The 24,250-nt window shown below is 42.8% G+C and overlaps 1 protein-coding gene across 4 annotated transcripts in view; it reads right to left on the reverse strand.

Moving 5' to 3' along the window:
- Positions 1 to 24,250, reverse strand: part of kcnip4a (potassium voltage-gated channel interacting protein 4a) — a 161,045-nt gene that overhangs the window by 90,551 nt on the left and 46,244 nt on the right. The window contains exon 1 of one of the 4 annotated variants that reach the window (XM_004554430.3): positions 20,299 to 20,975. The exons of the other annotated variants lie outside the window; for them this stretch is intronic. Within the exon in view, the coding sequence (XP_004554487.1) occupies positions 20,299 to 20,383 (85 nt within the window). The 5' untranslated portion in view covers positions 20,384 to 20,975. Of the gene's footprint in view, positions 1 to 20,298; positions 20,976 to 24,250 lie in introns of those variants that run through there. 4 annotated transcript variants of the gene reach the window in all.

The raw sequence follows: 24,250 nt of genomic DNA on the forward strand, positions 1-24,250 counted from the left end.
CTGGTGGAGGCAGCTACGGTTGTAGCCACAGCTGCCCTGGGGCAGACTGACAGAAGCCAGGCTGCCATATTGCGCCATCAGCCCCTCTGGCCAACACCAGTAGGCGGTAGGGTAGATTTATCATATCACACCATATTATCCAATATTATATTACATCATTATTATATTATAATATGTTATATTATATCCCCTTTCACATTAGAGCCACAACAGGACCCACTAGAACATGGGAACAAGTAAAAGTGAAATATAAGAATATTCTACAGAATGGTAATATTTATCTCTTATATTGCTTGTCGTCTCTTGGAAAGAGACCCTGGAATACTCTGTTTGTTTGTTCATAACAGCAACCAAGAAAAGGGCAGAGCAAAAAAAAAGACAGGTGGTGGTCCTGCACCCCCTCGTCAACAAGTTGGTTAAGTGAATAATACCCTCACGGGAAAATCGATATCTCTCTATGAGCACACTGTCGCGCTGAGCTAAAGGATCCTGTCTGTCCCGCAATATACGCTGAATTCTGAGGACTCTCCTTATCAATCTTGCACCTTCCGCAATGGGTTGCTCGCGTAAACGGACAGGATATGACTGCGACAGACTTCCCAAATCCACCTTCGCTTTTATAGCCGTGGTCTCTCATCTTGATTACACGAAGTAATTTACAATTACTACTCTGAAATATGAATTACATCTGTAATAATCACATACATGTAATAGAATGTTAATAGTACATTTCCCTTTTTTAGGGAATGACCTGTATGTATCTGTATGAAATCAATAAAAGGATCAAGTGCTGCATTATCTTTAGTTACATTGATGTTATTTATTTATGGTGAAACAGTGGTGGAATATCGCTGTTGCTTTCGTATGAATGACGCGGGCATACCTGCGTGGCCGCGATCTAATCCTGTTTACATAAAGTAAACCTGCTCCCCAGCAGGTTTACGCTTACGGCTCTGTTGCTATGACAGCAAGTCCCGGATGGGCTTCGGGGAACCGAACGATCCAGGATCACGCGAAATCGTCAACAATCTCATCCAGCTAACTCACTTAGCGCGGTACGAAGAACAGGCCCCTGGTTTCCACTTAGCCAGAGCAAACAATCACAAAAAAAGGAAGAAATAGAAAGACAAACAGCCAATACTGAGGCATGACAACTAACTAAAAGATACAAAAGAGATGGCAGCAAAAATGGGGAAACACTGAGAAGAACCACAAGAAAAATTAGAAACACAAGAAAGAAAACAGGAACTGTAATGCAATAAATACCAAACAAAAACCAGGAACCATGAAAGAAAGCTTCAGCAAGTAAGTCTGGCTAATGTCAGTCTGTTAGTCATGAGTCACAGGAAAATTGCAGTTGTAAAAAACATAACTTTCCTTTTTCTTTACCACAGTAATGGACCGTATCCTGCAGAAAAAAAAACCAACAGGTCCGACAAGTTAATTAACCAAGTAAGAGAGATTTCTCTACCGCGTGGGTCACCAGAGCAATACCACAGAAAAATAGAGTCAACTTGACTCATTGGTGGACCATTATCAGCTGATAGTAGCTACTTGGCGACCTATCAGCATTTATGACAACCAATAAAAGAAATTTTAAAAATACTGGAGGCAACCAGTGGTAGCCCTCAACCTCCTAGTAGTACACCGATGGCATCAATTTCAAAATCCTAGGTAACTTCTCGAGTTATCAGATTCACAAAATCTTCAGAAAACTTGACCTCTGACCTTGCCCTTGAGGTCAAGGTCCCTGGGATTAAACTCGTCTGAGAACATTTGCACATACACCTATGTCCTTATGCTGTAGATAAAGTCGTATGTCACTTCATTCTCTCTTTATTGCATTCACAGACTTGGATGTCCATGTCACCTAACGACCCACACCCCAGGCTGATGTTGGAGTAACCCCTTCAGCCTTTTGGGCACTCATCACCCAGAGGGCACTCTGTAACTTAACTGTTGGCATGACTCATGTTTGGAACGGCAGCTCAAGGTCCCCAGTATACCTTTTTTGCTTTCTTTCGACCAGTACTCATGCTAGGGCCTTCGTCTGGGTCTGAATTTTCTCCAGGGCCCAGCTCAGATTGACTACTTTTTCTTCTCAAGTATTTATCTATTGCTGTTATGTGCTGCGTCGTCTCACACCATGACTATTATATAATTCCTTCTTCATCTTGTTCTGTTTTACTGGCAGTTGGCAACCCATTTAATTAGAGCAGGTAGCTGTACTGCCATCTAGTGAAACAGAATGTAATTGTTCTGACCGTTACGTTGGTCGCTTAGAGCAGCGGTCCCCAACCCCCGGTACCGGGTACCGGGCAGCGAGAGATGAGGCTCGGGTGTGAAATTCATGGTTTTCATGGTTTTTTAGCGTTAACTCAGTTTCCCTGGGTCTTTTCCCATGTTTTATGAATAAATCTCCTCTTTTTTGTACCGGTACTGGTTTTATTTTGTTGTATTTATCCGCAACACCTAAAGGCCGGTCCGTGAAAATATTGCCGGACATAAACCAGTCAATGGCGCAAAAAAGGTTGCGGACCGCTGGCTTAGAGTACCAAACAAGTGGAACCAGATAATCTTCCACGGCACACCTGATCATTTCTCACGGGACACCTATGTGCTGCGGCAGGTTGGGAAACACTGCTCTAAATCACTAGATATTGGTACAGTCCTAAAAATGTTATAGCTATACCAGTAAAAAAAATTGTAAAGTTCTGGAAGAAGACTAGCATTTAAAATATTATACTAACAGATATGTCAATAACATCAGTTATCTCTTTGTCATTTAGCTGCTACATAGCTTAGCTTTTCACCGCTCAATACATTCACAATGAAGAAAAGTAATACACCGTGGCTCCTAAAACCAGGAAATGAGAAAAGACAACGAATACTACAGCAAGCAAAGTGAAAGATCCCAGTGAATTAAATTCAATGAATTGCTGGGGCTTACAACTTTTTAAATTGAGAACAGGGTACAGTAAAAAAATAAAAAATAAAAATCAGGCAATAGAGATTTAAGAACAACCACCGGCTAGCAACAAACCCTTTTCATAATACCCAATCAAATCCCATGAGTGTCTGATTACACAGACAATACCAGTGTGAAACATGGCAGAGAAATCCAGTCTCCTACTCGGCCGCACTGAAACCCTGAAATCCCACACCACTATCCATCCTTGACAGACAATATCAGCCTCCCCCACAAGAGGCCCTTATCTTTGATAGCACTTTCCATCAGCACATTGTGAAGAACACTGCTTCAGTTGCAACCACTATTACAACACTGGCTCTCAATATTTGCCCTGTATGAAGTCATAGCTCATCAGACAGCTTAAGTGAAGTGATGGTCTATAAATCAGAAAGCAAAGAAAAAGTAAGAGTCTAATGAAAATCCATGAGGCGCAACTAGAGGCGGGAGAAGTTCAAGCTTGATATTTTACCTTATACAATTATGATTTTCACAATAAGGAAAGACTTTAACACATTACCCCACCTGATATTACAGCTTAGAACAGACACACGAATAAGTTCATGCATCTTTTAGTGAAGAAATGGAAAGATAAATCTAAAAGCTGTATATTGAGAAAAATGAGGGGAAAAAACCCTTAGCTGCTACTTAGTTGGACGCCCTACTGCTTAAACTTAATTCAAACGTCATCTAAATTTCTGTTTAATGGCTGCATATGCTCAGAACACCAGACCACATGTTGGCTTCTTTCTGAGATCAAACCAGTGATTATACTTATTTTATGCTGGCTCTATCAAGAAATCTACACAAGCTGCTATATGAACGCTCACTGTAATGAGCATTCACTATGATTATGCACTTAATCATAAAGTTGCCTTGCATAACGTGATTTTTTTTCTTCCAATAAGCTAGGTGCAGCGTGCAGCCAGTAGCTGTTTGTCAAATAAGTATTTTCTCTTCCTATTAATGCATCTCACATGTCACCTCTAACTGATTCTCACTAACCCTGAAGTTTGCAGAGGCTGTTTTCTCTGCTACCATGTCTGTTTTTTAAAAATAAATTATCTTATTGTCTTAAGTATTATGAAGGATTGATACTCCCTGGTTGTTGTTTTTTTAGGCTTTGTTGAAATCTAGTTCAAATGTAACTCAGCTAGATGATAAGATGAACATGAATTAAAAGCACATTCTTGCACTGCGTTCTCTCTGTGTTAACATTGGCACATTGTTTGGCTTCTCTGCAACAAAATGGACACTTCTGAGAATAGTCATTCTGGCTCAGTCCCTGGCATCAAGTGATACATTTCACAAAGGATGAGAATGGAAATGCAGGAAGGAAATATTGCTTTGTGCGCATCTCTATTTTCTCCTTCAGCTTTTCCATTTCTGCTCCAGCGACTCGACTCTATTTACTCTAGCAAAGCTCAGATTACACTTTTATCCACAGACCGGAAGAGATTAGAGCTGTAAACAACAGCATTACAATCCCCAGGCTGAACAACATACAACTTTTATTGTTTGCTGTCTTTGTTTGTTCTTAATAAATACCGTTAAATGTGAAACCCCGTGCCCGAGCAACCAGCTGCATTTTGGTCTGAATGCCCAGCAATACAGCAGGCAGCGATGTTGTCATTGTCGCAGACTGAGCCAAAAGGTAGCTCTGTTTACACTGTCCTCAAGTCGTCTGACCTGACCGACCAGGATCTGAACTGATGTGACCTGGATAAAGTGGTCTGTCACGCATATGAATAATATTTAGCTGAGAAATGTGTCTGAGAAATAATAATAATAACGGATTGGATTTATATAGCGCTTTTCAAGGCACCCAAAGCGCTTTACAATGCCACTATTCATTCACTCTCACATTCACTCACTGGTGGAGGCAAGCTACGGTTGTAGCCACAGCTGCCCTGGGGCAGACTGACAGAAGCGAGGCTGCCATATCGCGCCATCGGCCCCTCTAGCCAACACCAGTAGGCAAGTAGGGTAAAGTGTCTTGCCAAAGGACACAACGACCAGGACAGAGAGCCCGGGGATCGAACCGGCGACCTTCCGGTTACAGATACGCTTCCCAACCCCCTGAGCCTCGTGAATGCAAACATGACATCACATTCACGAGGACAGTCGTTAATTGAAGGTTTAACGATAAAAATACCATCAAAGAAAAAGGCTGACCATCTTTTATGGTACAGTAGTGCCCAAAAGTCTTCCTCATTTCAAGATGATCCCACACCGCTTCAATAATGTTGGGGTCCGGCCTCTGGGGAGGCCAATCCATGACTCCTAGTGTTCCACTATATGGTTTCACTATGTGTTTGTTTTTAATCTACACGGGTTTGTTTGGGATCATTATCATGGTGAAAACAAATCTGTTGTTTTCCAGGTTGTATTGCATAGTGGATCAAAACCAATTTTGACATGATCTCCAACACCACTGGCTGAAACCATGACAGAGCCTCCTCTGACTGTACAGAAGATCTTCACTGTTGTACGTCTCTCCTGACTCCCTCCGAACTGATCATTTGTACCCAGCATTCCTAACTTGGATTCATCTATCCTCCATGATTCACTTCCTTTAAAATGGCTTCTTGACAGCCACCCCTGCACTGAGACCATTTCTGATGAGGTTTCAGTGGACAGTAGATGGATCAACTGAAGGACTGGATGGCTTACCCAGGACCTGGCTTTTCTCTTTTTCTCAAGGACACGCCTTTTAGATACTGTTCATGTGCTGTAAATAGTTTTTTCTTGTCCTGTTTCTTTGAATTTGTTAGAAACACACCAATGTTTCAGCTAATAGGTCTTTTGCATCAACCAAACTGTTATACTTACTCTATCCCCTCACTTAAATGTCACTTGCATGCCTCAGTGAATCATAGATCAGTGTTAAGTGGTGTAACATACAGAAATGAACCCAAAAACTGAAAAAGTGAAGATGGCCAGGTACATGAGGTGGAATGAGTGAAAAAGCAGCCAATAGTCAGTGAGTTAGTGCTCAAAACCACACTTTGCTTAAAAGTGTGGCTTCTTGGAAGCAACATATGAAGAAATGAGCGGCATGTTCAGAGCTTTTCCACAGTGCTATGTTTTTACCATAAGAGACGGTCTGCCTGTTTCTAGTCAGGCAGGAAACGTTGCATTCAAATAAGTGCAAATAAGGTTAAGTTTATTCAAAGGCCCATATTGCATTTGGGGGTAAGGTAGTCCTTTCCACTATAAAAATCCATCTGGGGTTTTGCAATGATGAATTTTCAGGTAAGTGAATCAAAATCATCCAACTGATCCATCTATTACTAAACCAATGTAACTATTCCCCAGAAAATTGACTGTGATTAATCATCTCTGTCGTGTAATATTATTATTATTTATTTATTTATTTATTTTTTATTTTTTTTTGCCTGTCCCGTTTGGCTCTTTTGCCATCAGAATTGTTGTCTAAAGGCAAAGAAAGATGCCCAACGGATTTACTTTACCAAACTGACCATCCCAGCCTTGCCATAATGGTCCATTTGATTCACCTTTTATTGTTTATTTTATTTTCACTTACTGAACATGGGACAGACTTGACTGGGGGAAAGAAAGAGGGAAAGAGAAACAGCTGAGAAGAGGGACGGGGGAGAAGGGCAAAAACCAAAAACCAACAGAATGAGCAGAAAAAGAAAAAAAAGAAGAAAAAAAGAAAAAAAAAGCATATATCAATCACCTGGATCACCTGCTGAGAAAGAAAAAAGAAAACAAGCAGAAGAGAACAAGAGTAATAGAATAAACAACATCACAATGATATATGGGAATATGACAGTAAATACTAAATGTTAAACATTATTGTGCAGCACATAAGATCAACAGAACACAGTGTGCTTTGAGGTAGGAGCCAAAAAGGGTGTAGTTTGTGGGTGTGATCACCCGTGTGTACACCTGTGAGCATGGACGCGCTTGTTTTTTTAAAAGGTTCCTTCATGTAATGATCTGCTAGAGGGTGTGGGGGAGCCACAGCCCCGTCCTCCAGGGCATGAAGCAGGTATGGAGGAGATCAAAACTCCAGACATCCAGAGGCCCCCAGAACACAAGAGACCAAGGAAGACCAACAGAGGGGCAGCCGCGCCACTGTCCCAGAAAGAGCTGAGGAGAGTCCCAGATGAGGGCTCACTCAGCAGCCGCGGAGCAGAAGCCAGGGGGAGTTGCAGTGACGCGCCCGTGAGCTCCGCCGGCAGCCAGCCGTGCCTGAGTGACCGAGACCCAGGCCGAGAGGCCGGGGGCACCCCACCTCCGAAGTGGCCCGAGCAAGCCCCAGGCTCCAGGCCACCTATACATTAAATTACATTTTCTACAAATAACCATTGATATTCAAGGAGTGAGCCGGTGTGTACCTGGACGCCCATCCCCGGACACAAAGAACCACCAACGCACCGATGTCTGAGGGGGTCCGCCACTGGCAGGGGAAGTGGTGGTAGGGGGAGATAGGCCTCCAAACCTTGGAGGGCCTGAGATGTCCCCAGAGAGGTGGCGCCTGACACCCAACCTGACATATAGACACAGACATACAGGCACACACAGATACAAACATCCATTCCCACCCTCATGCTCTCATATGCACTTACTCCACACTCAACCAACGTGGAGACAGACATAAAGAGACGCTGTACACACGATCACACTCCCCAAGCGTACTCTAAGCCCCGGGTCTAGGTACCCCCGCCCCTGGAGGGGGGAACTGCACCCAGACCCAGGTGGTGTTACCCTTTTCCCTGCGGTGGGGGGAGGCAGACCGCCCCGACTCCGCAGCAGCAGGGAGGCCCCACACTCCAGACCGCAGTCGGACGGCCAACTCCTCCTCCTAGCCCCCCCGCTCCAGCAGGTCGCAGAGAATGGGGGTGAGAGAAGACTCCGAACCTCCCTCCACCTGCTCATTGTAATGTTGATGCATGTGTGTTCTAAGGTGCATTTAAAACCCAGGAGGGCATGGAGCTACCTGCCAGAGAGCAGCAGGTAAGCGCATGGTCCCTCCTGCTGGCCCTCAATGTCTACGTGTATTTAACATTGAGAGGTGGGCAACGATGCCAGGGGTGGGGTGTACACCCTGATGGTACTTTGGATTCCGTGTATCGTGCCCACCCCCAAGATCCTATATGTATGTGTAATGAGAGTGTGAGTAATGTGAATGTCTAAGTTGTGAGATAAAATTGAGGCAGGGGCAGCCAGAAGGGGACGGGGGGGTGGCCTCCTCTGCACCCTGGTGACATACCCCTACTCCAAGGTCCTGCATGTGTGGGTGGTTGTGGTGGAGCGGGAAGAGGGAGGCAGCTGGAGATGGGGAGGGAAGGAAGGGAGGGGCAAGTGACCCCTCCCTGGGGCCAGCTCCCCCGCTGACCCCAGTAGGCACCCCCATACTCTGCGACCCACCAGGGAAAGGGGGCCCAGGCCCATCCAGACTGGGGCCCAGCGCAGCAGCGCCTCCCGGCCCCACAGAGCCCAGGACAGTCCACCCAACCCCACCACAGAGAAAACTGCACCCACCCCACCATCCACTCTTCTTCCAGACTACATAAGACAATAAACACCCAGGCTGAGATCTTCCTCCACCTCTCCTGTATCTCCCCCTCCTGTAGAGAGAGCCCCTGACGAGAGGAAAGCTCCTGCAAGATGTGACAATCTTCCCCACCAGTTGAAGAGCCCCCCAGGTGGCTCGATGCACCGGCGGCACCCTGCTCCAGGGCTGGGCCCCCATGCACCCACCCGCCCACAACCCCGGCAACACACCAACCAGGACCCAAGCCCCCGAGGCCCGGCCCGGGCCCCAGCCCAGAGACGGAGCGCCCCCAGAACCTCACGCCCATCCCGGACCCACCCAGGGGCAGCCAGGCTACCAGGTCAGTAACCCACGTCCGTCAGCACAGACCCTCCCCTAGTCCCGCTGCACGCAGCCGCGAGGAAACAGTCACCTGAGAGCCAACAGAGCCCCTAACCGGACATGACCGCTACCCCGGGTTGAGCCCCCCAAGGAAAATGCCTCCGGGGAACCCCCCGACGCCCTAAGCCTGTCCCTACCCCCACACCAATCACAACAGTGAAGGCGGGACCAAACTATGACCCCCCACCCCCACTAGGTGATGGAGCTGATCAAAGGAGCCCAGAGCAATTGATCTGATGTGGTGGCAGAGGCTGTATCAAGACTAATGTAATCTAATAGATAATTTCTATATTGGTTAGAATTAAGATTATTTTTATTTTTCCAGTTCATGAGGACTGTTTTCTTGGCTATGCATAGGGCAGTGAAAACCATATGGGCGATATTCTTTTCTGAAGTGACATCTAAGCTGCCCAACAGACACACTAAGGGGGAAGTTGGAATGTTACATTTCAGACACTTTGATAAGTCTTCACATATCTCGCGCCAAAACTTCTGAACTGGTGGACAGAACCAAAGAGCGTGGATATAATTGTCCGGTGAATTGGTTTGGCAGTGTGAGCAGTTGTTGGTAGACGTAAAGCCCATCTTGAACATCCGATGACCTGTATAGTGCACTCTATGTAATATTTTGTATTGAATTAATTGAAGACTGGGATTTCTAATTAGATGAAAGGTTTTTAAGCAAATCTGAGACCAGAAGTTTAGGTCTAAGTTAACTGATAAATCCGCTTCCCATTTTGCAATAGGAAGTGATATTGATTCATCTGTTTTAGAAAGCATTCTGTATATTTTGGATAGTAATTTGGGGGTTTTAAGAGTAAGAAATTGAACCACACTTGGTGGTGTTTGTAGTTCAACTTGACCCGGTTTAAATTTCTTTTTTACTATGGATTTAATTTGTTGATATTCTAAAAATCTTTTCTTGTTGATCCCATATTGTGTAACTAGTCTGTCAAATGAAATAAATTCTGTTCCTTCTAGTATAGGTTATAAATATTTGATTCCTTTACCACAAAGGCCCATATTGCATTTGGGGGTAAGGTAGTCCTTTCCACTATAAAAATCCATCTGGGGTTTTGCAATGATGAATTTTCAGGTAAGTGAATCAAAATCATCCAACTGATCCATCTATTACTAAACCAATGTAACTATTCCCCAGAAAATTGACTGTGATTAATCATCTCTGTCGTGTAATATTATTATTATTTATAATGCAGATCTCTTAGAAGGCTGAAAGTTACATTGGAATCACTTAAAACAGAACAACATGTCAGAAGAATAGGTACAGATTTCCTTGGGAGGGGCACAGTTTAATCAGAGAAGATAGCAGGAGGAAAAATAGGCTGCAGAAAAGAAGTGACAAGAGCGGAAGGGTAATCCATCCTCATTAGGTACAAATCAAATGCATCAACCGGCCAGTCAGAGGCAATAGAATGGTCAGGGTGATCTGTGAAACAGTGCACAGGACGAGATAGGCCTTAGCTGCTCGGGCCCGAGCTGTGTGATTGCTGGGGCAGAAGCACTGTAAACGCCAAACACAAATACCTTTTGTTCTGTTGCTTTGCATTTAAATTGAATTTGAGACAGTCAGCAGTGCGTGGAAACCGCAGGAGACTGAAGACAAATTCTAAACGATGTCTTGCTTCCACATAAGATGCTCTGTAGGATGCTCGGTTGCTCGGAGTCCTGTGCATCACTTCCCTTCCCCGTCACTACAGTCGCTCGGTGAGCTGCCACCATTTAATCTGTTTTCAAAGTATTCTGCAGTGTCATGCTGAAAGGAAAGCTCCTGCCAACTTCTCTTACTGGCAGGCTTGGCTAAAAATACAGCAAGAATCGGACTTTTCGAATCATCAAACATTAAAGATGTTGTGATCAATCTGGCACACAAAATACTCAACTGGTGGTCTATAAAGCTGCTGTTCAGCACTTATCTGAGAGAGCTTTATAGTCAAATTTAAGATGTGGGAGTGTGCATCGCTGTTTTAAGGTCAGATGAGTCCACCAGATGACGGCTGCTGTTGAGGGAGCCCTATCAGGAATTATGACAAAGAGCGGTGTTAGTGACGACAGAAATATTGTAATAAGTCATCGTCATCTAAAAAGTCAAATTCAATGGATTTCAAAAATAATGACAGCTAGAGGAAAACAGAGTGAAAGGCATGCCTGTGGCGTAAGGTTGCATGTAAGACGCACACAGACGACGGTCTCGCTGTTATCTGGACAGCACAGTCAAGTGTGAATGAGGCTCTAAGACACACAGGACTCTGCAGCTAACCTTACAAAGACTAATGAAGCACACGCAAGTTACACTAAAACACATTACTTGGCTCACTTGGCTAATTTATCAATTAATTAGTTTCTTCTGGTGGTGCAATGTGAGCTCCCTGATTATGCTTTAACAGTCATGTTAGACAGCTGAGATCCATTCTGTTTACGCCTGCCTGGTGTTGACACAGAGTTAGCCTGGTAAGTAATGGGACCCGTGGGGGTGGCGGGTGGTGTTGGTCGGGGGGGGGAATCTGTCTGCAGAATGATGGAGAAGGAGCTCCATTTTCTGCATGGCCATCCACGACAAGCTGCGCCAGAGAGAGTGAGTCATTACACCGTTTTACAACAGATGTGTGAGATGTGTGGGGACTTGATGGGGGCGTGGATGTATCTGGGCTCGATCTTGGCAACCGCACACTCCCAGCTGCGGCCTTGTCTCCTGCGGACCAGACTGTAATGTCCATCCAGGTTTTAGTGCCCTTGACTTAAGAGCTCATACACTGCTCGCTGAACATGGGCAGCAAAATTCTGGTCACACAATGCCACTTTATCCTCTGGAGCCTGCAACACAAAGCTGAGCGCCTGCACGGTGGAGCCAGAAAGCCATTAAGTTATTTCATTTGTCTGCATGATCTCTGCAGCAGCTGTGGCTATTCAAATTAAAATGAAATTATGCAAACGATTTGATTACAGTGTGCAGAAATAATCCCAGGGTGGAAAAGCAAACAACGCAACAAGGTAATGTAATAATTCCACCTTAAATCATCCGTTTCCAAACTGTAAGTCTACTGTAAATCACATGCCCATATAGCTGCAAAGTGCACACATTCTTTGCATGATTGCACGTAGATACAGTGTGTGTGTGTGTGTGTGTCTCATGTGCCAGCTAGGGAGGAAAAACATGCTGACTTTAACTCAATGCTGCACCAAAATGAGAAGCAAATTGGCCCCGCAATGAACGAATGTAAAAGGGTGCAATTTAGAAGTTAAACACTGCTTACACTCTCTGCTTTAATGCAGTTCATTATCTTGGCGTCTGAAACAAAAACCTCCCCTGTAATATTTGTAAAACATTATTATTTCCTGTCCAAAAGTGTAGAAGAAAATAACACGAACAGCAATGCTCGCGACACTAATAACACCCCCAGACATTACGCCCTCGCCTCAACTTTGATCACGAGTCACAGAGAGAGCACGGCAACGATCATAGTAAAAAAGTGTCCGAAACTGCAAAAGTAACGGGCCGTCATTTACATCCGGCCTCGTGTCCGTCTTTTTATTTCCTCTGTCTATTCAACCGTGTGACATTTTGCGCAAGTGAGAGTGAGAGAGATTGATCTGTTTGAAATTTCAATCTGCAGCCAATCAAAGGAGACATGAAAACCATTTGAGAGCAGTCATTTTCATCAGTGGATCTACGCTTCAGGAAAATGAAAAGTGAAAAAAAGCACAGAAACATGAGAACACACACAAAAGCCCCCAATTCCTTCGGGACTGCAGCAAGAAAGGTCTCTTAATAAAACATCAAGTGTTCAATACTAGAGCTTCTACTTTTACTTTCGTGGACATTATCATTACAATCACAGAGTAGATGTGCATGAAGAAATAAGCGCGTGTTAATGATGCTAAGTTGCTCTTCTTTCCCTGGAGTCTCCACTCCGACCCTCAGAGGTGTATTGATTTTCTTGTTCTGGTTGGGGAGCTGGAGCAGGGCTGCAGTCCCAATAATTGCCAGCTAACGGTGCGTGGAGAGGACATTGTCTCTTGTATTGCGGAGCGTCTGGGGCAGGTTCAGTTTTTTTTGTTAAAACGCAGCCAAGGCAACTGACAGTTGGAAACATATGAAACAAAGAGCCTTAAAATTAAGTGATTAAACGTGGAAGAGGGAGAGAGAGGAGATAAAAGTTAGGACATGGAGTTGGAAGCAGCAAAGAAAAAGAATGGTGACAACGGAGAAAGGAGAAAACTTTTTAATTTAAGTTAACAATAGCAATGATCACATGAAGAAGAGTCAGAGCAGGGACAATTAATAGAACAATCTTCTGAGGTGCTGATAACAACAACAGACAAGGGAAACAAATCCACACCAAACAAATTACAACTGCTCTTAATAGCGAGTGTTTTAAAGGGCGTAGTTTGGTATTTTTATATTCTTCAGTGCTATTTGGCGTTGCTCTACTTACATGCCGTCTTTACAGTAAGAAGCTTAAACATGAAAACGACCCACCAAAGATTCAGTTTCTCATGATCTCCAAGTCACGGAGGTGAATGAAAGCTCAAATCTTTGAACACGCACTCATGCAGGAATTTGTAACCGAAGCATGCACGCACTACTAAAAATAGCCCGGCCATTCCTTCTACTCAGAAGGACTCTCGTTTACAAACATTAGCGCAAATGGAAAACCTGATTACTCTGGCTATAGGAAGGGTGACTTCAAAAGGACAGCGGCACAGGAGAAACACGGGCCAATGTCGAATGCAAATGGAGACAAATGAAGAAGAATGCCATCCGGGCGATCCGGAGGGTGTAGCGGTGTTGAGGCGGTGACGCTCGATAGGAGCACCAGAACCACAACTACTGTGTCAGGTTGCCTTAACAGCCCTGTATTTCATTTGAGCAAAACCTCAATTGGATTCCCAATCCAAACCAGATTTGGATGGGGAATAGAAAAAGGTCAAAAACTAAATACATTAATTTAAATTTTGACTAGATCCCCTGTACACATCAAGGTTTAATCACTCTTTCAGTTGCGATGGCGATATTATAGTGACAAGCTCATCATTGCCTAATTAGCTCTAGTAATTAATCAGCAGTTCCAGGACTGGTGAAGGACAGAGGTATTCTCTGCTAACACACCAACAACGCTGTTTAAATGACTGCACCAGCTTTCAAATGTGTTTTACTGGCTTTTATGGGGCCAAAACGATCCACCGGGGACTTCGGGATAGTTTTGAAATGTTAATAATCCATGTGCTACTTATTTTCCAGCCATAGCCTCAACAATAGCAAGGTCAAAGAATACTTTCACTATAAGAATACTTCCACGACAGCGAAGACGCTCTCCCTCTTCTGCTTTACATAACACTAGGCCAGATTGTCGAGCAGCACTTTAACGGGCTCTGACAGACACTCACTCATTTTCAGTCAGGCAGAGGAGGATCTGGGTGGACTGAGCTGGTGCTTAGCTACTGTAGGACACCAACTGTAAGTTCTCAAGCCAAGCACTGTTTGTACTGCTCTAATGAGCCAAAGAATCTGTGCTGCTCTGGTGCTGGACAGCAACACAGCAACAGAAACCAGAAACCAGAAGTAGGCAGGGACTGAGTAACGGAGAGACAGCAGGACGTACCTGCCAGGAAGCTGATACGGATAGATGTATCACCGTTAAACATCTTCCGTCTGCCCTCGCCAAAAGGGAGTGAACCTTAAGAAAGGGGTCATGGTGAAAGGTTACGCTTCAAGTTTGACAGAAACCTGTTACTGGATGAACCTGATGCGTCTTCTCTTCTTCCAGTTATGTAAGAAGCTTGGCAGAGATGATTCGATTGGATTCTACAGTTGTCCAAATCTGTTGTTCGCTGTGTTAAACATCTCGCAACCATTGATTTCCATCTGCATATTTGTAAAATCCAGGAGCAGAAGGTGCACTGAAAGAATTTTGCACACTAGATGGACAGTTCAAAAGAATCATCAGAACCGAACTTTCAACACAGATCGTTTGAGGATTATATTTTGTGTGAGTAAAACGGAAGTTCATGATCTCATCTTGCATGACATCTATGTTCGTGATTCAAACCAGATGCTTGTCAGGTGAATCAAGCAGATGCTACGATAATGCAGTGGGTGTGAAAGAGACATTATATAACATGGTTTTCCATCTGTTATTGTTCCGCCTGTCCAAGCCCCAAAGAAATGTTCAACAGATACATGCACGGCTTTAATGCTGGGCACTAAAAAAGTGCTTTGTCTGGACTTTTCCTCGCTCAGAAAAGGCCTTTAGCGAGTGAGGTTTTGAAAAAAGGTTTAAAAAAGCTGCATCAACCTTCTACGAGAGACAAAAATCCTTTTTTTTTTATATTTGATATTTCACATTTGTATATTTTTTGGTAGTTTTGTAACAATTCTAGTAATTTGTGAAACATGCAGGCTTAAAACTTCCAGAAATATTTGGGTTTCTCTATCAGAAATGATCTCTAAACGCCCTCTTATAGTGAATGTCTTCATGTACAAGAAGTAAAACAGTCTGGCGTCTCCAGAGCAGGCACTGTTGCACAGATGTGATGCCAAACCAACCTGCCTGTGGGTATCAAATATTCAGTGTTTGGTCAGGGATTATGCGCTTTGAACGTGCTGTCCTCATGGGACAGGTGGAACATGACCTGCCACTATCCGTCAGGAAACCAAAGAGAGGGAAACAAAGAAGGGCCTTCGCGTCACTGGGCATGCCCCCACACACATGCTCACAACTGCATACTGACAGGTAGATTAATGTCGACAGCATTGTCGTATGGCCATAGATTAGATAAGTAACTAAACATCTCGCAAAGGCCGCATCGACTGAGTTTTCTCTGAAGCAGAACACTTTCCCAACACAAACAGAACAAATCTTTTATTTTGATGCCTTTGTCACCAATTAACACTTTTTTAACTTGTAGTTACTATACAGGTAAAAAGGCTACAGAGGGGTTTTTGATTTTAGCATTTTTTCCTTAAAAGTTCTACAAATTATTCCACACAGCAGACGAGAAAGCTCATTTCTAAGTTGATTTCCCAAAAAGGCGACACAAGTTCCCCACAAGATTGTCTCAAAGGACACGTTTCAAGCCCTGATGTTCCACACAGATACTGCAAGAACCATTTAAGGTGTTTGGTTGGGACTACTACTTTGGAGAGGAGCCAGACATGATAATCTGAGAAGCAGAGGCAACGTCTCCAAACTAAACAGTGCATGTTTTCAGGGGCAAGCATGTGGGCGCCTCTGTGCGTGACTGGTTACACTGCAGTCGTGAGGCTCATTTAAATAACTCTCTGATTCACGCCAAACGTTTATGTCTGCGCGAGGATAAAAATGTTCTTATATTCCGCCCATAAATACTCCCACAATGAACCATAAATCATCAGTGCAGTCTGGGCAAACATAGAGGTTAGTGTAATAAGCTCCTGCATCAACAGTGGGAACGAAACCACGTGCAGCTGATGACTTTGCACACTACTTAACCAAAAGGTGTCTCAGGTGCCATCTTTGAACCTGATGCCCCTGACGTCGCAGTCACGCTGAAACTGACGAGGTTTTACACAAATAAAATAATGTGAGAACAAATTAAGTCTTAATTTGACAGCATTAGAAGATTTTGTTGAAACCCCGCCGTGCGCTGCTCTTTCAAATCATGAAGAGGCTTGTCCAATTAAGCACTGCTTCCACAACCGACGGGGCAGAGTGAGCATCATAAGCCTGCCCCTCTTTTCTGTGCTCTGACAGCCGAGGAAAGTAGTGATAATCAAACGCAAAATTTCACATTTCAATTATAGTTTATTAGGGGAATATAGATATGTATTATTTGGCTTGGCCTGAATCTCACAAAAATAAGAGGAAAGAAGTGAAGAGTCTTGTCACAGGCACAAGCAAAAAATGAATTATTTTATATCACAACTATAAAACATAGTCAAGTCAAACCTTCTTTATGTATACAGGTCATTTAAAACAGCAAAAGATGATCTCTAAAATCTTTGTACCCATGTTTGGTATTCACAGCAGGTCACAACATCCAAACTGTAAAATCATCAGAAAGTTTATAAACACTTCAACTGTTCCATTGTAAGGAACGCAGCCAATAAAATATTCGTCTCCGCTAAGCACACTGACAAGCCGAATTAACCTAATTAAAATGATGCAAGCTGCTTAATGGCTCATCAACGCAGTAGCAGTGCAGAGAAAGCAAGTTTTATCGCACAAAAGGTTGAGAGGAGAGGTTGGAAGGGCATGTGCTGTGATGTCAAACGATATGCTTGGACTCGGTTACGAGCACGTGAGCTTGTCCTGATGAGAAGAAAAGGATGATGCATCACAGATGCTGGGACGCCTGACAGCCAGACACTGAGGGAAGAAGCGAACCGTGACGATGCGGTGAAAGATTCCAAAAAAGTATCTGCTCCGAAGCAAATGGCAGATTTACTGTGTTCTGCAATGCAATCCAGCTAAATACAAGCGGGAAAATATATGCTTTAAAATGTCCCAGTGCACAACCACGGGTATTGACTCTAAAACGAATAGACATTGAAAATGTGCTACATAAAGGTAATCAGTATAAATAAACCTGTGACACATACTGATGGTGGACTTGCAGCTCTCCCTGCTCATCTGTCACAGTGGCTGAAATGGAAATGTTGAAGGAGATGAAGATTTCCCCTGGTGTGAGCAGCCAACAAGTTTCTGCCTCTCACACTATTGAGCATGTGCCGACACTGCTGTTTGGATTTATAACCTCAGAAAAGCTGTGCATCTGTGATTTGTTTCCCCTCTACAGTTGGAAAATTCAACGCCTGCAGTGGTGGTGGCACGAATACGAATGGTGGGCCTCTTAAACAGTTTATATGTACAGCATGTTTTATACTGTATGCTCTGTTTTTCTTTAATAAACTATGCCCTGCGCTCACTGCAGATATCAAAGGAACTCTCTTTGGAGTGGAACTTCACATTAATGATAATACATCTTTTTCAGAGACCTACACTAACAAAAAGGCTTTTGCGGACAGCAGATGCTCACTGCAGACATCAAACATCTGAAAAGCCCTGTCCTCTTACATCATGCGCATTACCCTCCACCTACTCTATGTATCCATGATGTCCTTGGCAACAAAATGACCAAATGAAGCAATGACTGTGAGTCTCTTCTAGGACAATGAACATCTCAATTAAGACCCCTTGGCCTGTTAACTGACTCCATCTATCATTCTCTTCCCCTGGTCATCCAAATATGGCCGAGCCAGCCTCGCTCTGGTCAAGCTCCATTTATATTAATCTGCAGTGCAGTCTGTGGAAGATGAGTTAATACAATGTGTTCATAGAGAAATGGACCCAACCAACTGGAAACTGGCTAATAAATTACTGGTATTGGGTTTTGTAACCTCATACATGTAATATCTTTTTTCGAGGAATTAAGCTCCAGGTGCTGACATGCAGACATTATCTGTACAGGTGGGAGGAGATAAACAACCAGAACTCTCTTAAGGATTTTGTAATGATTGTGAAGGCACATGTTTGAAATGTTTGAAATAAAAATGAACTGAACTGAACTGAACTGATTTGAAATAGGGAAAATGTGGTGGCTTCGAATGAGGACTTCAAAACTGAATCCATATATGTGTGATAACACATATATTACATACAGGTGTAATTTAAAGCGTATTTTAATATTTAACTATAATATTGAGATTTGACTGAGCAAAGTATCCTCCTCTGGCTCAGCACATTTACAGTAATTACCCGGGTCCAAAGGGAAATAACGTCCAGCCATGCAGTCTACATGAGTAATAATTAACAAGTACTAACACTAACAATTAAGAACACAGTTTTACACATGAACAAACAAAGCAATGCTGCATTTTACCAGCCAAAGCTTTGGGGACATGAAGGTAAATTACTCCAGAATATACACTAATCGTGTTTATTACCAAATGGGAATTGCAGTCTGACCTCAGCAACATGCTGGTGGCCATGGAAACCAACAGCATACTCCTCTGGGCATATACTGTAGATGGATTTCTTCAACCTTTGCATCAACCACAAGCCCGTACTCATTGCTATGATTGGAAAACTGAAACCATCTACTCCTTTTATAGTTCACCCCATCGACAAGGTGACTCTTCTGTAGCTGCCTCCCTTCCTCCCGACTTGTTCCTGCTGTCTCAAAGGTCATGGACACCGCAGAAAGTAGGCCACATCTTAGCAGCTTCATTTCGCTCAGCTCAGTTCTTTGACTAAACACACACTGTAAGAACTGAAGTGGCTGCAAGAAGTAAAAATAGTCTTAAATGTTCAGAATCATGTTGTAATTCATTAGCATGTTCAAGAAGCACCTCTCCGGGGCTTAGCACCTTGCGGTGTGATAATCAACAACCTACTCGACAGGAGCTCAGTGAATGCAAAAACCAGACAGGAGACACACAAGGCAAGGGTGTCAATGTATGCTACTAGTGTTGTCACATCATCTGTGCACAAACCGCACATGCCACTGTAAAGTCCAAGAATAATCAACTCTCGAATGATAGCTGTGAATAATTCAGAGCTCGTTTGATGCATAATGTGCAATATGTGCAACGATCAGTATATTCTGCTGCTGGTAACCTTTATCCTTTATTGAACCCTTCATGGAGTAATCTGCTGGTAATCCACCATAATCCATGATTTAATCTTGTTAAAGCCATTGATTTACTATCCTGCTTATTAGAAAAGCTCTTGGTCTGTGTGCACGGATCCAAAAAGAAGCCGAACTATATTAGGCTTTGCAGCACGATACAAGTCCAGAACTATTGATGATTGGTGGTGTTTGTGCACACTGAATGCAACAACTTCATTTTCAAGAAAGGACTCGTAAGGATTTGGAACAAACATACTGCTACACATTATTTTTAATTGACTGACACCACATTACATACAATATGTTGTATGCAACGCTGCTTAAAATTGTTAAGATGCAGAAAACAGGACTGCAACGCTGAGCTGTCAGAACCAGCGAGTCAAATCCTTGAATACATAAAAAAACCTGCTGTTCCTGTATTGCGTGAGATGTTTGATTACATTTCTTTCCACTATAATGACTTCACCTTTGCCTCCGGTTATATTCTGTCCTTCTGTGCACATTTTAACATGCGCGCACAGTCAAACAAATTATGATGGAGAGCAGGCGATAAATCCAAACCCCAGTCTGGAAATCCTCAAGTGGGCTTTGCTGCTGTAAATGTATACACAATGTAAATACTGCATGGTCCTGATGTTACGCAAGGTGGATGTGTCCAATTTGGACTTTGTTAAAAAAAAAAAAAAAATTATGAAAACATTGAGGAGAAGTAGAACAAAACTGCTTAGATGTAAATACAAAAATCGGCGGAGGTTTAGGAGAACTGCAGCAAAGACGCCTGTCAGAGTCTTACCGGTGTTGAGCGTGCCTGTGATGAGTCTGAACAGGTACTGTGCGAACTTGAAGATCTCACGCTTGCATCTTTTCCTGCAGCTCATCTTTGCAGTGGGGTAAAGGGGGGATGCTTGGAAAGGTCAGCACAAAAGGAAGACTCTAGTTTCAGGGTTAAAATCCAGGAAGGACTTTCACTTTGACAAAGTCTTGCAACGGGGCAAGTGTCCTTTTCTCTGCCTCACCCTCCTGGCTGTGTCAGCGTGGCCTTTGTGTCGGTGTGTGGCAGGAGTGATGATCATGAGTGAGTGGAGAGAAGTGACCGGGGACTCCACTCGCAAGTGTGTATGTGTCCCAGCTCGTCTGTTGCGCGGCTCCAGGGTAAAGGCTGTCTGATCAGCACGGACACGGGGATGGAGTGTGCTCTTTTGTCAGATCGTTAATATTTGCTTACCGACGCTTTACCTCCTGCTCTCTGGAGAGAGGTGAAGGGACTTCTTTCCAACACTCACTCCCTCCTCTCTGGACTTTTCCTCCAACTCCTCTGAGCGTACACTCTGAGCATACACTCTGCTGCTCTTCTTCTGTGTTACTACTGTTGGAGTCACAACACAGTGGTTATCCAGTGGGTCTCTCCTTCTCTGTCTCTCTCAGACACAAACAAACACACACTCCCACACACACTCGTAGTGCGCCTACTGCTCGCTCTACTCAGCACCATCTGTGGATGTTTTACCCTCAATGACGGTTGCCATGGAGGTGTGGCCTGATTGGCCCGTGAAGAGGAGGAGGAGAAGAAGAAGAGAGAGAGAGTGGGAGAGAGATAGAAGGCACACACAAGGAGGAGGAGAGGCATAAAGGAGAATTAAGGGGAAAGTATCCACCTCGATGAATCAGCAATGGCAGTACATTACAGCCCTGCTGTGTGATGTGTAACTGAACGTTTTTTAAAAAGTGACAGTAATGGGCAATTTTAATGGCACACAATGGGCGCCTCAAACAGACAAGTGACTCAATAATTAAGGGTACATTTCATAAGAAAAAGAAATGAAAAAGTATTTTCTGCTAAATCATCAACTTGTTCCACAGCATGCCCCAACAGTATCTAAAATCCATAACCACAAATCATGTTTAAATGAAAATAAAAAATTATTATGATAGTTAAAATAATTATTTTGTCAGTAAAAGAAGAGAAAAGCTGTCTCACAGCAGAAATACATGAGAAACTACATACCTGAAAAAATGTGTTTAAAAGTTCTTGAGTCTATTCACCAGCGGTTTTCAGGTTTTCATTATTTATTCATTATTATTCATTTATACGTTTGAGCGTGGCTGACTGATTTTCTGCATGCCGATATGATTGGTGACGTCTCTTTTTGAGCTAAAAATCCACATTTCAGTCAATTTAAAGTTATTTAAAATCCATTTTCATTGCAGTTTAAACATTCAAAAGGTCACAACACAAACACCACATGTAACAGGACAGGACTCATGAGAATAAAAATATTTTGTCTTCTGTTTCTGCAAACGTGAACCCCTTCTCTCAGATTCACCATCTCCCTACACAAACTGTTTAATACAGTCATGGCTTAAAGGAGCACTTTGGAATTTTCCTACATGACTTGTATTGGATGAAATTACAGAAATGTAGCAGCCTCTCACACAAATGCATTGTATCAAAGTGAACGATACTTCATGAAATCATATGATTAATACTAGGTCAACAACTCGCCACCAGGGTTTAAATACCTGGGACTCCCCATCATTTGCTTTTAGCACTGAAGAAGCCGCTGGGATGAGAGGTGAAACGCTCCATGACCTGGATGTCTGAGAACCTACACAAACATACTTCTTGAAATCATTGCTTTGTTGATACAAGTACTGCTGAGGATAATATAGATGATACTAAAAGGCAAATGCTGCTTTAATTAGGTAGTGAAGCCTAGTTAGTCATTATTCATTCAGTGTATCAAAACAATATTAAAGCATTTAAATCTGAAACATTAATCTCTCCCAAAAGTATCATGTATATCCCATGCTTTTATCTCATTACAATGTAAATGCACCTCTTCTGCAATATAGTAATAATACTAATAATAATGATAACAACAAGAAGCCCTCTTGTAGCCAAGGAGACTCACTGTCTTTTCCCACTATTTACTTTTAAGTATTATATTGTGTTACTTTGTTCTTTTTAAATGTACTTTAAGACATTGTTAGTGCAGCAAAACAAGTGCAAAGTGCAGACTTTTGTTATTTGCCCTGCTGAAACCCAAGAAAAAATGTGCCTCAACTATAAGATTTCTCCTTGCTTGAAGTTAATACTTAATAAAATCTCTTCAATACAATATGTGAACATGAAATGTACCCCAAATTATACAACAGACCATACACAAAGTAAAAAAACAGTCATTTACAATATAAGAGGAGGGCAGAGAAGAAAAAGCTGTGGAGCTCAGGACGGCGAGTTATCCTGCAAGAAAATGTCAAGGTCGGTATTTATGACTGACGGGCTACACTAAGCATCTGTGATGACATTAGGATCAGTCGAGTGCATCATCTCCTCCACTAATTAGCCTACACTGTACCTCAATTGCACTCATCTATCAATGCCAAGCTCTCCCACCTCAAAAATCTGTCATTAACTCGAACCTTTCCAGTCTTATTACAGCAGTGACTTCACTCAAGAAAACTCTGATAGCCATATTTTCTCATTATTACATGTCCATCAGGCTGACAGGTTTAGGTTTCAGATAAGTTAAGGCTTAAAATGAGGCTAAGTTTCTACAGGTCACTTGACAGAGAGATACTTCTATTTTGGTAAAGTCTACTCTGTGTAGAAACTCTGCAGACTCTGACCTTGGACTTTTCATCAGCCTGTAATGCTACACAGACTTTGCAGACAGAGTCCACAGGCAAGAATAAAAAAATATGTGCTTGGAGGAAAAAGAAAGATTTCAAGGACTTAGTAAGTATTGTGAAACTTCTTACTGGGTCAGATTGCCACAGAGAACTAGCACAGTGTCTGAAATAGGTGAATAATTTACAAGGTACCTGTGGGGTGTAGCAGTGTCTTTGTGACACGACTTGCTTTCAGAAACAGGAGACACAGAAGATGAATAATAACGAATAAAAAACGTTCGAAGTATTTTCTTTATGTTCATCCATTACCTAAGCACTAACTACTTTATTAAATTGCTAATCGAGTCGAGTTTTCCATTTTCATTTGGCTCACATGCAGTTGACAATGACATAAAGGCACATTTACGACTAAAAGTCTTGGTTTTCTTTGAAAAAATAAAGTGTTCTTGAATCAACAAAAGTGAATGCCAGTCAATTCCAGCCAGTGACTGTTGACTTTGCTGCGAGTCACCAGCTAGTTATTATTAGCTTCATTAAACTGCAAAACGCTATTGTCGCATTTTAATTTGAAAACACAATCTCTTAAATGGTGCTAATAACTTCGTGTCAAGCAAAACGACAAAAGCTGAAGCTCCTTTTTAAAGCCGCTTTAGCAGTAAAAGGACAAGATTAGATACGCAATCTTATGGTCCATGAGTGCACAGAGCCATCGTTAATAATGGCATAATGCTGTTTAAATGGTTTAATAATGGAAAAACAAACAACGTAATATTTCTTCTTTATTGTTTGTATTTTCTAACTTGTGAAAAGGCCTTGAGCATTACCACTGTAATTGTGTTATAGGTGAAAAATGTGCTTTGGTTGCTCAATTGTCATTTTCCACAAACCAGGGAAGAGCTGCAAACGTTAAACTACACTGAATATTGTAACACTACACAATGGATAGATCAGACACAATTGAGTGTTTACTATTTGACTAAGACAGACATAAAACTTCTATTTGGCCTTGTAATGCAAAGCCATGTTAAAATGTTTGTGTCAGAGGGTTTACTTTGTAAAAGCGCTTAAATACCACTTTAAAGTAACTTGAGTGCTAAACTGCAGTCGAAATT

This window comes from Maylandia zebra, linkage group LG3 (genome assembly GCF_041146795.1).
Source record: "Maylandia zebra isolate NMK-2024a linkage group LG3, Mzebra_GT3a, whole genome shotgun sequence".
NCBI classification, from domain to species: Eukaryota; Metazoa; Chordata; class Actinopteri; order Cichliformes; family Cichlidae; genus Maylandia; species Maylandia zebra.